General features: G+C 40.4%; 1 protein-coding gene across 1 annotated transcript in view; it reads right to left on the bottom strand.

Moving 5' to 3' along the window:
- Positions 1–3,856: 3,856 nt before the first annotated feature.
- The window catches only part of suox (sulfite oxidase), a 43,710-nt gene continuing 32,171 nt past the window's right edge, over positions 3,857–15,395 (bottom strand). Inside the window, exon 4 of the mRNA XM_052111002.1 lies at positions 3,857–7,223. Coding sequence (XP_051966962.1) covers positions 5,727–7,223 — 1,497 coding nt within the window. The 3' untranslated portion in view covers positions 3,857–5,726. The remainder of the gene's footprint in view (positions 7,224–15,395) is intronic.

The following is a 15,395-nucleotide window of genomic DNA, read 5'->3' as shown; positions in this document are numbered from 1 at the left end:
ATCATCAAGAACTTCAAGGAGAGAGGTTCAAATGCAGTGAAGAAGGCTTCAGGACGTCCCAGATTGTCAAGCAAGTGCCAGTCAGCTACGGAATCGTGTCACCACCAGTGCAGAGCTTGCTCAATATTGGCAGCAGGTTGAGTGAATCTGCACACACAGTGAGGCGAATACTTTTGGACAATTGCCTGGTGTCAAAAAGGGCAGCAAAGAAGCCACTTCTCTCCAAGAAAAACATCAAGAACAGACTGAAATTTTGCAGGAAGTACAAGGATTGGACAGCAGAAGACTGGTGCAAAGATATTTACTCTGATGAATCCCCCTTCCAAGCTCCATTACCAAGAAAGCCCAGCAGCGTCTCTACTTTCTTCGAAGGCTGAGGAAAGCACATCTCCCACCCCCCATCCTCACTACATTCTATAAAGGGACTACTAAGAGCATCCTGAGCAGTTGCATCACTGCCTGGTTTGGGACTTCCACCATTTCGCAAAGCCCTGCAGAGGATAGTGAGGACAGTTGAGATCTTCGGGGTCTCTCTTCCCTCCATCAAAGACATTTACACAAAACACTGCATTCGCAAAGCAACCAGCATTGTGGATGACCCCACACAACCCTCACACAAACGCTTTACCCTCCTGCCATCTGGCAAGAGGTACCGAAGCATTCGGTCCCTCACGGCCAGACTGTGTAACAGGTTCTTCCCCCAAGATCAGACTCCTCAATACTCAGAGACTGGACTGACACACACACATGTCCTGAGTTGCCCTTTAATTATTGTCACTTTATACTTGGCTGCTACCTCAATAACTGCTATGTCCATAGAACACGATCTCATAGTATGTTTTGTTTACATTTGGCATTTTAGAAACTGTCATCTTTTTGCACAACTGTGTACTGGTCGGCGCTGCACTGTTTCTCACTGTGCCTATTGTCCTGTTCATTTTTAGTAATTTTATTGTACTGTCCCATACTTTTTGCACATGTTTGCACCTGCACTTTATATAGGTATGTTATTTAGTCTGTGTAGTCTCATGTGGTTCTATGTTTGCACTATGTTGTTTTATGTAGCACCATGGTCCTGGAGGAACGTTGTCTCATTTCACTGTGTACTGTACTAACCGTATATGGTTGAACAACAATAAAAAACACTTGACTTCCGACAGTTTGGGACATCTGGAAAATCGATAGTCTGAATGTGAACGCTACCTGTGTAGTGCCAACAGTGGAGCATCCTGAGACATCCATGTGTGAGATTGCTTTTCATCCAAGGGAGTGGGCTCTCTCACAATTCTGCCCAAAAACACTGCCATGAATAAAGAATGGTATCAAAAGTTCCTGCAAGAGCAACTTCTCCCAATGACCCAGGAGCAATTTGGTGATGATCCATGCATTTTCCAGCATGATGGATTACCATGTCACAAGGCAAGAGTGATAATGAAGTGGCTCGGAGATCATTACATTTAAATTTTTGATCCATGTTCAGGCAAATCCCCGGATCTTAATCCCATAGAGAACCTGTTGTCAATCCTCAAAAGACGAGTGGACAAACAGAAGCCCACAAATTGTGATTAAATCCAAGCACTAATAAGTCAGGATTTGGCATAGAAGCATATATCCAGGCATGCCAGAGAGAATTGCAGAGGTTATGAAGAACAAGTGTCAAAAATGTAAATATTGACTTTTTGCATATATTGAATGTTTTTGACAATAAAAGCCTTCAAAACTCATGAAATGCTTATCATTGTTTTCCAGTATACCATAGAAACATGTGAAAAAATTATCTACAAATACTGAAGCAGCAAACTTTGCAAAACACAAAATGTATGTCACTGCCAATACTTTTGGCCATGGCTGTAAATTTGCATGGGATAAGAATAGCAGCATTTGATAGGTAAAAATGCTATTCTCTTTACCAGCGCGGTAACGCGTAGCCCATAAAAAGTCCATAAAAATTACAGACATGAATGATTTGCACAGGATTAGAAGATCTGGTAATTAAGATGTTACATTACCCCATATCCCCATATAAAATAACCATGTCCAAATATATGCCAATATGAAAAGGGACAACAAAATTATGCATAATTTCTTCCCCATTTCATGCTGCTCTGCTCCAACATCACTCTCGCTCATAAGCGCTTGTGAGCGAGGAAACGTACATTGTACAAATCCCCGTGGTTTGTTCCTGGCAGGAAGCAGATGCCCTAACCCCACCCTAATCTGAGCCTGTAAGGCTAAATAGCCTGCCAGGCACTACTCAGGACACCTTTCTTCTATCGTGTGAAGTTTCAGGAAGTATAAACAAAAAGATATACTGCATTAATTGCATTATTTATTTTTAGAAATCAACATGTTACATTTCACCAGCACATATACAGTGCATCCGGAAAGTATTCACAGCGCATCACTTTTTCTTATGTTCCAGCCTTATTCCAAAATGTATTAAATTCATTATTTTCCTCAAAATTCTACAAACAATACCCCATAATGACAACATGAAAGAAGTTTGTTTGAAATCTTTGCAAATATTTTAAAAATAACAAAATCACATGTACTAATAAGTATTCATAAGTATTCACAGCCTTTGCCATGACACTCAAAATTGAGCTCAGGTGCATCCTGTTTCCACTGATCATCCTTGAGATGTATCTACAACTTGATTGGAGCCCACCTTTGGTAAATTCAGATGATTGGGCATGATTTGGAAAGGCACACACACCTGTCTATATAAGGTCCCACAGTTAACAGTGCATGTCAGAGCACAAACCAAGCCATGAAGTCCAAGGAATTGTCTGTAGACCTCTGAGACAGGATTGTATCAAGGCACAGATCTGGGGAAGGGTACAGAAAATGTTTTGCAGCATTGAAGGTCCCAATGAGCACAGTGGCCTCCATCATCCATAAATGGAAGTTTGGAACCACCAGGACTCTTCCTAGAGCTGGCTGCCCAGCCAAACAGCGATCTGGGGAGAAGGGCCTTAGTCAGGTAGGTGACTAAGAACCCGATGGTCACTCTGACAGAGCTCCAGCATTTCTCTGAGGAGAGAGGGGAACCTTCCAGAAGAACAACCATCTCTGCAGCACTCCACCAATCAGGCCTGTATGGTAGAGGGGCCAGACGGAAGCCACTCCTCAGTAAAAGGCACATGATAGCCCGCCTGGAGTTTGCCAAAAGGCACCTGAAGGACTCTCAGACCATGAGAAACAAAATTTGCTGGTCTGATGAAACAAAGATTGAACTATTTGGCCTGAATGGCAAGTGTCATGTCAGGAGGAAACTAGGCACCGCTCATCACCTGGCCAATACCATCTCTACAGCTGGTGGCAGCATCATGCTGTGGGGATGTTTTTCAGCAGCAGGTACTGGAAGACTAGTCAGGATCGAGGGAAAGATGAATGCAGCAATGTACAGAGACATCCTTGATGAAAACCTGCTCCACAGCGCTATGGACCTCAGACAGGGGCGAAGGTTCATCTTCCAACAGGACAACAACACTAAGCACACAGGCAAGATTACAAAGGAGTGGCTAAGGGACAACTCTGTGAATGTCCTCGAGTGGTCCAGCCAGAGCCCAGATTTCAACCCGATTGAACATCTCTGGAGAGATCTGAAAATGGCCGTGCACCAACACTCCCCATCCAACCTAATGGAGCTTGAGAGGTCCTGCAAAGAAGAATGGGAGAAACTGCCCAAAAATAGGTGTGCCAAGGTTGTAGTAGCATACACAAAAATACTTTATTTTTAATAAATTTGCAAAGATTTCAAACAAACTTCTTTCACGTTGTCATTATGGGGTATTGTTTGTAGAATTTTGAGGAAAATAACTAATTTAATCCATTTTGGAATAAGGCTGTAACGTATCAAAATGTGGAAAAATTGAAGTGCTGTGAATACTTTCCAGATGCACTGTATATAAATGAATTCAAAATATGGTAACCATGGCACACTTAGGATTGTGGCAATGTGTTTTGCATTCCCCTTCTCTATATCGCAGCCCCCTTCATCATATCATGGCCTTGGCATGGCCATACTTTGGCATATCGTGGCCCCGTTTCACAGTCGGCCCACAGGGAAAATTTCTAGTTCTCCCGATGGCCAGTTCGCCACTGCTTGCACACATCATGTGCATTAACTTTTATTTTTTCAATGTAGTAAATATGTGCACTAAACATAGTTTTTTTTTTCAATGTTAACCACATAATTTCTTTGTTAAATCATCAGCAGCCGTGTAAGATGACTGAACTCCACTTCTGCATGGCTCCACTTAAATACACTGAACAAATCAAATACAATTATGCATTGACCTAACCACTGACTGCAATACACTGTTCATGTAAAGATATGAGTTGCTTATGTGTTCATAAAAAAAACACCAGCCACAGCTGAATTTATTTAGGATAAACATTGTTTTTATTCTATATAAATGACTATTTTAAATAAATAGCAAAGTAATGTTTATATTTATTCTCTTCAGTAATAAGTCCCACACAAACTGCAAAAATTATGTTTCTGCCAAACGAAGATTCTTTCATTCTTCCAATATCAAACCTTCCCACTTGAGAGAACAAATTTCTACTTCTACTTTTTGCACTTACTGATTGTTCTCCAATTGACATATTAAATATTCAGCTGCAATTTGAATGAAGTATATATTATAAATCTTGAATAAGACTTTTTTCTTCTTCTACATACCTAGCCAAGTAAGATCTTGAATGTTGTTAAATAATTATTTGATTCACTTGTGAAATCTTACAGATTTCTTTTACATTATAAAACAGCTAGCTGAATTGAGATTAAACAAAATAATTAGTAAACATTGGAAGGTGCAAGAAGCAATAAATAAACTAAAAAAATTTTACTTTTACAGCTATATTTGAAAAGAATCTGGAATCTGCAACTGGAAGCTGTTTACTGGAAGTGGCCAATGTGGCACATTATGTAATCCTGTTGTCATATCACTAAGGTCTCAAGTTAGTGGAAATGCAGGCTGGATCACAGTGTTCTCCGCAGATCCTCCAGCAAAGAACAGGCTCCAGCACTGGCACTATTTCAGTGGAAAAATATTAAGTAAAGCATTCTTGTATGAAGCGCAGTCATAATTATAATTTTGAATTTTGATGTTGCTTCATTGTTGATAATCCAAATTTTGAACAGCATTATTTGGTACACTAAACCACAAGGTTGTCATGTGAGAATGATACGATTTCAGAATTTGGTGATGCAACAAATGACAATTGGTAATCTAGTTTGGTATAATCAAATCAATGTTTTGACAAAATATTCCAGGGGGCATATTACAGAAAACATCCTATCTTGAGTATTAAGATCAGATCACTTAAGTTAGGATTTTTCACAAATTCATATTGCAGAAGTAAATCCTATACTTACTAGATAACACATTTAGGATTTTGTTTTTATTAAAGTTTTTGTCCTAAATGAGTTCCCATGGTTACCAAACAGACAAGATAGGATTCAAAAGTTAGGATATTTCTGTAATCCTCCAATTTACATAGTGCAGCTGAATATTTAACATGAATTAAATACAATATATACTAACTCTTATGTGAATAAGAGTTTTTTCTTCTTCTACCTACTTAGCCTAGTAAGATGTTGAATCTTGTTAAATAATTGGTATAATCTAAACATATAATCTTTATCAAACACGCTGCATTTCTATCCATCAAGATTAAAATATAATTATCCAATAAATGTGTTTTTTTTTTTTAATTCATTTTTGGTCTTTCAAATCCTGACTCACTTTTACTTTAACTCTATGCCAAGCATTACTAAGCACTCCTCGTAAGTTCCAGATAGGGGCAACAGTGTCTGGCTGCATGTTGTAACTGCTGTCCACTGCTTTGCATACAATCTCAAGCTCCTGGCCCCTACATGCCAGTGGGATGTCTATCTCCCAAAGCTTCCAAGCCCAGGCTCTTCCAGGTGTAGGAGGAGATGCAGGGTCCTGGCTATTATCACTGGTGCGGAGTTTGGCTACATGCCATGTGTTTCCACCATCTACCGAGACATCAACCCTGACCACCTCTCTTCCACCACCACTCCACGCATAGCCTTTTACAGTCACTTCCCCATCACTGCGATCTACTGTGGCTCCCTCAGCTGGATGAGTGATCGCTGACTGTATGGGTAGTTCCTGGATGGCTGGTGCCGATTTAAAATCCACAGTGTCCCAGTCAGTACCTGGAGAAAAGCCCTTGTAGTCATTCTGCTGCCAATGACTCTTGCTCTCTTCATCACTCACAACAATCTTTCCTAACCATTTGACATTGCGGGCTCCAACAACTCCAGGTACAACCACACGGACAGGGTAGCCATGGTCAGCGGGTAGGTCCTCCCCATTCATCTCATATGCGAGAAGAACATCACCTTCATCACTCATCGCCTTGTTTAGTGGAATAGATGCACCGTATGCTGTACCAGTCACATCACAGTCTAGCCCTTCAAACTGGACATGTAGAGCCTTTGCTGCAACCTCTGGTCCAAAGCCATAGTACAGCAGAACATCCCTCAGACGTGCACCTGACCATGTAGCATTGCTTATTGCTCCAACCCCCCAATTAAGTCCTCTGACTTGCTTGACTTTGTTCATCTCAGAGCGACGGTTCCCAGCACATTGAAGCGTCACTGTAATTGTGTGTTTCGGGAAACGAGACTTCAGCTCGCTTAGCGTCAGTGAAACAACACCAGGGAGACCCTCTATGTCCAATCTGTATGTTTCAGGATCCACCCTGGGCACTGGTAGATGATTGCGCTTAAAAAATATGGCCGAGGGGGTGATGTAACTGTCAGAAAGTATAGAAGAAGGTGGTTCAGCATTGAAAGGTTTCAGACTGTTGATTTGAAGAGCAGGGTGTCGTGTTGGCTCAGCAGAATAAGGGTCTGAAGGGTTGGCACTCTCTTGCTTCTTGATACTCTCTGTATTAAGAACACCAATTTTATACTCTGAGAGGATTTCAAGAATGTGGTCTTGTTCATGAACTGCATATAGTGCCCAGTAGGGCTCCAGAGCTCCACCTGCAGCAAGAAGGATTTTGTCACCACCAGGGTGCACGGCGACAAATTCAGTGATATCGTAGACTTCACCTTTATGAGTGACCCACACACCATTGTCAAGGGAACAATGCTTTGTAACTTCTTCTAGGGTGTAAACAGGAAGAGATGAGGACTGAGCTACTGGTAAATTTGCTGGAGTAGTTGCACGCTCAACCTAAAGAAAATTAAACAATAAAAGATTACTTGGTGCTAACTAAGTGCAAAAGTTTATAACAGTTGTTTTCACTCATTGTTTGACATCCTGTATATTGCTTTTAATAGATTTATATGTGGTATTCTTCAATTAGTCCTTCCATTGCCAGAGGCCTGATGATTAAACGTTGTCTATGCACAAAATGGGCATTGAAATGTATGAACGTAATTTTCCATGCACACATAGGTATTTATAAAAATTACAATAAATATTGGTAATGTATGCACTGGTTTTGGGAGTCTTTTCTCATAGCATTATATGGAGGAAACATACTTTTAGGCTGCATTTAAACTGCAAGGCTCAATGCACTGATCAGTCTTTTGACCCCAACAGTTTTTTTTGTTTTGTTTTTGTACTGCTTTTTTTACATACTTTTAAGACCTTACCAACTGTGTTTGCATTAATTAACCACCAAGATGCACTAGGCTGGTCAGCACTATTTAGCAATGTTAAAACCTTAGTCGCAGTCCTAATGTGCTTAACATAAACACCAAGGAACATGCCATTACTTACTTGTTCTTTGAAATATTGCTAAACATAACATGAAAACAATTAATTCAACCATAAAAAGATGACTTGACAACTCACAGGTAAGAATTCCCATGCAGGCATTCATTAACCAACAGAGCCTGCCTGTCACATAGCTTTGACCACATTTAGATATACACACAACATTGATTCAGCCAATTACTCTTCTTAAGGCTTTATACAAAAATAATTTTAAATACTTTCTAGAGTGTATCTATTCAGAATATTCCTGTACACTTTGTCACAGATAAACTGAAAAATGCTTGTTCTTTTACAGCTAGCTAGTTCAAGATTAATTTATTTATAAACAAAAAGTGTATACCAAAGTGCTGTAAATAAATGATTAAAACAAATAACATAGATGGGTAATTCAACAGAAGTGTTGCAAATTCAGGGTTGGAGGAGTTTTTTTATTTTTAATAATTTCTTCCCAAATTTATTTTACATTTGCATTGCACTGTATCGTAAATGTATAAATTCACTATGGGTACAATGAAATGAAGGAAATATAAATATGTGTGTGTGTGTGTGTGTGTGTGTGTGTGTGTGTGTGTGTGTGTGTGTGTGTGTGAGCATGTATTTATAAGGATAGTAAAACCCGAAATTTTTGATCTTGTGGGGACATTTTGTCGGTCCCCATGAGGAAAACAGCTTGTAAATCATACTAAATTATGTTTTTTGAAAATGTAAAAATGCAGAAGGTTTTCTGTGAGGGTTAGGTTTAGTGGTAGGGTTAGGTTTAGGGGATAGAATATAAAGTTTGTACAGTATAAAATCCACTATGTCTATGGAAAGTCCCCATAAAACATGGAAACACTACAGTGTGTGTGTTTCGGTAGTGACCTTATTTTCATGGAACACCCTTTACTTATTGGTTTTAAATATCAAGTCACTTAATGACACTTTTAGCAAGTATATTCTTTCAGGTATGTTGTGGTCTGGTGTACGTTCACATTCAATTGACATACAAGGAGGAGTTGTTTCCCTGCAGTAGGTCTCTACTTCTTTCTGTGCTTTCTTCCGTGTCCTATGCTGTTTTTGACTTGCGCCCCATCTTGCACATGTGTATCTCTTCTCCCTGTTAGTCTTTTACATTTTAAAATGGTCCCTCTTGCTTTGTCTTAAATTTTTATTCTCTTTCTTTTTTTTGTTAATTGTTGATATCTTATGGGGCCATCCCTGATTCTCCGCCAATAATTACATCAGCTGTACTCTTGGGCACATAAACGATGGCGCCGCAGATGGCCGCCTCGGTGTGGAGCTCTCCAATTCTTTTGTTGTTTTTGTTTGTTTGTCCTGTGTTTAGCAATCTTTTACCAGTCAGTTTTACCAGGGACGAACTGTTGAACATTCGGCAGCACACACCAGATAATCTTTTCCCGTTTTTTTAATATTCGGACGTTTGGCTGGACATTTTAGTTGGAGGTGCGGCTGTGTTGTTTAGACGCGCTACGAGACGCAGGCGAGGGAGATGAGCTGGCGCGCTGGTTAAACTCCGTCAGCGCGGCGTTCGAACAGCACTGCCGAGCATTCATCTCGCGAATCTCCGCTCTCTTCCCAACAAAACTGACGAACTACATCTCCTCACACATACTAATAAGGACTTTTCAAACTCTGCTGCACTGTGCTTCATTGAAACCTGGCTGAGTGAAGCCATTCCGGACAGCGCATTACATCTGCCGGGCTTCCAGCTGTTCAGAGCGGATTGCATCGCGGAGTTAACGTCGAAAACGAGAGGTGGTGGAACATGCTTTTAAAGAGGACGTGCTGTCCTAATCTGGAAGCGCTCTTTATTAACTGCAAGCCGTTTTCCTCGTTTATTCTGGTGAGTGTTTACATTCCTCCAAACGAGTCTGGGAACATAGCGCTGCAAAAGCTGGCTGATCAAATCTCAGACACAGAACAACAATACCGGACTCAGTTATTGTTATTCTTGGGGACTTTAACAAAACAAATCTCACACGCGAACTGCCCAAATACAGACAGCACATTACATACCCCACCAGAGACAGGAATATATTGGATCACTGCTATACAACATTAAAGGATGCATATCGCTCTGTCCCACGTGCCGCTTTGGGACTCTCTGATCACTGTCTGGTTCATCTTCTCCCTACCTACAGGCAGAAATGTAAATCAACAAAGCCAGTTGTAAGGACTGTAAGGAGATGGACTAATGAAGCAGAGCTGGATCTACAAGCCTGCTTTGACTGCACTGATTGGAGTGTTTTTGAAGCTGCAGCTACAGACCTTGACGAGCTCACAGATACTGTTACATCATACATCAGTTTCTGTGAGGATATGTGCATCCCTACCAGTACATTTTTATCATTCAACAATGATAAACCATGGTTCACAGGAAAACTCAGACAGCTTCGTCAAGCCAAAGAGGAGGCTTACAGGGGTGGGGATAGAGTCTTGTATAATCAGGCCAGGAACACACTGAATAGGGAAATCAGAGTGGCTAAAAGAAGCTACTCTGAGAAGCTGAAAAACAAGTTTTCAGCTAACGACCCTGCATCAGTGTGGAGTGGCCTGAAACAACTTACTAATTACAGGACTCCTACCCCCAACCCTGTGGCGGACCAACGACTGGCTGATGATCTGAATGTGTTCTATTGCAGATTTGAAAGGCCCAATTTCACACCCCACATGCGCTCGGACCTTCATTTCACACAACCATTAACACCTCCTGCAACCCCCCTCCTGCTACACTACCTGCACTCAAGATCTGTGAAGACGATGTGTGCCGTGTCTTTCGGAAGCAAAGGTCAAGGAAGGCTCCAGACCAGCGTGCCTTCATTCCTGTGCTAACCAACTGGCCCCCATCTTCACTCAGATCTTCAACAGATCACTGGAGCAGTGTGAAGTCCCATGCTGCTTCAAACGCTCAATTATTATCCCTGTCCCTAAAACCTAAAATCACAGGACGACTACAGACCTGTCGCCCTGAAATCTGTGGTCATGAAGTCATTTGAGAGACTGGTGTTGGCCCACTTGAAGGACATCACTGGACCCTTTCTGGACCCCCTTCAATTTGCTTATCGAGCAAACAGGTCTGTGGATGATGCAGTCAACATGGGATTGCATCACATCCTGCAACATCTGGACAGACCGGGGACATATGTAAGGATCCTTTTTGTGGACTTCAGCTCGGCTTTCAACACAATCATCCCAGATATACTCTGGACTCAGTTAAACCAACTCCCTGTTCCCACCTCTACCTGTCAGTGGATTACCAGCTTTCTGACAGACAGGCAGCAGCTTGTGAGGCAGGGAAAATTCACTTCCACCACCTGTACCATCAGCACTGGTGCCCCCCAGGGATGAGTGCTCTCCCCACTACTCTTCTCCCTGTACACCAATGACTGCACCACCAAGGACCCCTCTGTCAAGCTCCTGAAGTTTACAGACGACACCACTGTCATCGGCCTCATCCGAGATGATGATGAGTCTTGCATATAGAAAGGAGGTTGATCGGCTGTCTGTCTGGTGCATTCAAAACAACCTGGAGCTGAACACGCTCAAAACGGTGGAGATGATTGTGGACTTTAGGAGGAACACCCCAACATTGTCCCCCCTCACCATTCTAAACAGCACTGTGGCAGCAGTGGAGTCATTCAGGTTCCTGGGCACTACCATCTCACAGGAACTGAAGTGGGAGATACACATCGACTCCATTGTGAAAAAGGCCCAGCAGAGGTTGTACTTCCTTCGCCAGTTGAGGAGGTTCAACCTGCCACAGGTGCTGCTGAAACAGTTCTACTCAGCAGTCATTGAGTCTGTCCTCTGCACTTCAATAACTGTCTGGTTTGGTGAAATCAGACATCAGAAGACTACAAAGGACAGTTCGGTCTGCTGAGAGGATTACTGGTTGCCCCCTGCCCCCCCCCCCCCTTCAAGAACTATACACTTCCAGAGTGAGGAAAAAGGCTGGTAATCACTCTGGACCCCAATCACTCTGCCCACTACCTTTTTGAACTGTTGCCTTCTGGCCGGCGCTTCAGAGCTCTGAACACCAGAACCGTCAGACACAGGAACAGTTTTTTCCCTCAGGCTATCCATCTAATGAACAATTAAATTGCCCCATTGAGCAATAATTATGTGCAATACACAGTTTAATTCTATTTATATTATCCAACATATCCACTTCTGCCATTACTTACATTGCTCTGTACATAATATACTGTTTTTTGTTCTTTATATAACAGATTGTAATAGATTTGCACTATGTGTGTGTATGTGGGTATGTATGAAGCTGAGTGTATGTACGTATATGTATAATTATTTATTTTGTATTCTTTTTTGTTTTAATTACCTATCTCTTGCTGCTGTTTTGGTATTGTTTGTATTGTTGTACACTGGAAGCTCCTGTCACCAAGACAAATTCCTTGTATGTGTAAGCATACTTGGCAATAAAGCAGATTCTGATTTGCATCTCTTGTGTCTCTCTAGCTGTATCAGTCTACACATAAAAACATACATAGATTTACACTCACTGAGCAATTTATTTGGAACATTATGGTCTTAATTAAGTGTCCGACTAGATTGTCTACTGTTTTAGCCCATTCACCTCAAGGTTCGACATGTTGTGCATTCTGAGCAGAATTGAGAGTTTATCTGAGTTACTGTTTTCTTTCTGTCAGCTTGAACCAGTCTGGCCATTCTCCGTTGACCTATATCATCAACAAGGCATTTCTGTCCACAGAACTGCCACTTACTTTTATTTTTTTACACCATTCCTAGTAAACTCTGGAGACTCTTGTGTGTCCCAGAAGATCAGCAGTTACAGAAATACTCAAACCAGTCCATTTGGCACCAACAATCATGCCACAGTCGAAATCACTGAGATAAATTTTTTTCCCCATTTTGATGGTTGATGTGAACATTAACTGAAGCTCCTGAACTGTATCTGCATGTTTTAATGCATTGTACTGCTGCCACTGTTGTGGAGCATCAAGGAATTTTTCTTTCCTCCCAGTACTCCCAAAGTCAGGAGATCCAGGTATCAGTCATAGGTTAGAATTTATTGAGCAAACCAACAAACCTGAGATGTCAGCTGAAATCTGACTCTCTTGGTCCAGACCCTCATCTTTATACTTTATACTCATCTATACATTTTCTTATCTGATATTACCTCATAGGTACACCACCATTACTTCACAGAGACTTTTATTTATTTTTAATGGTGGAAACCTGGCTTTTAGTGCTTTTTTTAAAAATAACCTTCTAAATGTTTTTATTATAAAAGTATATATTGTGAGTAAATAAAATATAACAGTACTGAACATAATAAGGTCATGGCTGCATATGATCTCAACTTAACACAGCTGTTTTCTGTTAGGCTGAGTCGAGTGCAGTGTTTCTTGCAGCATAAGCACTTTTCATAACCTCATAACCCCATATGCTTCTCACACATTTTACAGTCTAGCTGATCCCACAAAAACTCAATGGGGTTAAGATCCTTAACACTCTTTTCCAATTATCTGTTGTCCAATGTTTGTGTTTCTTTGCCCACTCTAACCTTTTCTTTTTGTTTTTCTGTTTCAAAAGTGGCTTTTTCTTTGCAATTCTTCCCATAAGGCCTGCACCCCTGAGTCTTCTCTTTACTGTGAAACTGGTGTTGAGTGGGTAGAATTCAATGAAGCTGTCAGCTGATGACATGTGAGGCATCTATTTCTCAAACTAGAGGCTCTGGTGTACTTATCCTCATGTTTAGTTGTACATCTGGCCTCCCACATCTCTTTCTGTCCTTGTTAGAGCCAGTTGTCCTTTGTCTTTGAAGACTGTAGTGTTTTAACCCTCTGGGGTCGACGGACGCGCTGACGCATCCTGCTGGATATTTTCGTCATTACAGCAGAAACAACTTAAAATACTCAGTAATTTTTGGGTATACAGATAAGTGTATGACATCATTAGAGACTATAAAGGGTCTACTTTTATTTGTGTACACTCACAATAACAACAAAACCATGTGCTTTTGTAAAATAAAGAAAATAAAAAGGGTGAGCTTTCAGCAGTCTCTGTGTTCACGAGCATATTTCAGAAACACGTCACTAAAATGAACTTAAACTCCACGAATACTTTTCACACAAACATGAAACATATGTCTAAAGAAAGCTTAAAATGTCTACTTTTAAATAAAAAAAATTTAAAACAAATATTCTCCTGCAATGTAATCTGTATGAAATAAAGCGATGTACAGTTTCTTCTGGCTTAACTTATCAAAGCTAATGTGATCACACCCACCAGCAGAGCACGCCATTCATACGCTAATGTGCTGAGACGATCAAGGGAAATGGTGCACGCCCCCGACTGCGAGATTTGATGTAAACACAACACAACTAAACTTTTTGTGTGTTTGTAAACTCCTGGATGTAAGGATGAGTTAACATTTTCCTCAGAAGAAGAGCGGGACTCAGATTAACGTTTTTATTTTGAAGAGAGACTTGATCCAGCAGAGGATACAATTTCATGTATCACTGAAGATCATGTGACACTGAAGACTGCAGTAATGATGCTGAATATTCAGCTTTGATCACAAATTGCATTTTACAATATATTCAAATAGAAAACTGTTCTTTTAAATTGTAAAATGAGTTCACACAATGTTTTTACTGTATTTTGGATCAAATAAATGCAGTCTTGGTGAGCAGAAGAGACTTCTTTTAACGGTAGTGTAGGTCTAAAATTAAGTAAAGTCTTTATGTAAAGAAAATGTATAGTCAGATTACTTTTTTTAACTAAAAACTTGATTTTGATCATTAAGTCTCCTAACATTCATTCTCTTTGTCACATTTCTCATTGATGGGCCCAGAGGAGGGGTCTTTGTCTCCTCAGGTGTGAATCACATAAATATTTGTGATATTTCATGCCTCCTCGCATATTACCTTTCAACACTAAAATTGTCTTACAAAAGTTCAATTACTATTTTGTTTTGTATGAATGCGTGATCAGGATGGTTTTCACATTATTTTGTAGCAAAAACTCTAGGCTACAAGATCCAGTTCTCAAAAGTCTTGTGGACAAATGTTTAGTATGTGTTATATGGCTTTATTTCAGTGACTTAAAATTTTAGTTTTTCAAAAAACAAGCTTAAACGTTATTTTCTCAAAAATACAAACATGTACACACATGTTGCTAAGATATTATTGTAGCCCAGTTTGTGCTGAGTACAGTGTTATCAGACTTTAGCCACTAATATGTTTTTAAGAAACTGAAAAAAGCGCAGATGTCAAGGCATGTCAAAACTTCTCCAGGGCCCAAAACCCCCTCAGACCCCAGAGGGTTCAGTTTTTTGTATAGCCTTCGTTCCTCAAAACAATGATTGTCTGAGTTTCTAGAGAAAGCGGTTTCTTTTTTGGCATTTTTGACCTAATATTTACCTTAAGACATGCCAGTCTATTGCATACTGTGGCAACTCAAAAACAAACACAAAGTTAAGCTTCATTTAACAAACCAAATATCTTTCAACTGTGTTTGATATAATGGCAAGTGATTTTCTAGTACCAAATTAGCAATTTAACGTGATTACTCAAGGATAAGGTGTTGGGAGTGATGGCTGCTGGAAATGGGGCCTGTCTAGATTTGATCAAAATGACTTTT

The sequence above is a fragment of the Xyrauchen texanus genome, chromosome 39 (assembly GCF_025860055.1).
Source record: "Xyrauchen texanus isolate HMW12.3.18 chromosome 39, RBS_HiC_50CHRs, whole genome shotgun sequence".
Classification (NCBI taxonomy): domain Eukaryota; kingdom Metazoa; phylum Chordata; class Actinopteri; order Cypriniformes; family Catostomidae; genus Xyrauchen; species Xyrauchen texanus.
Note: the sequence above shows the minus strand (reverse complement) of the source record. Positions and strands in the feature narration are given on the sequence as shown.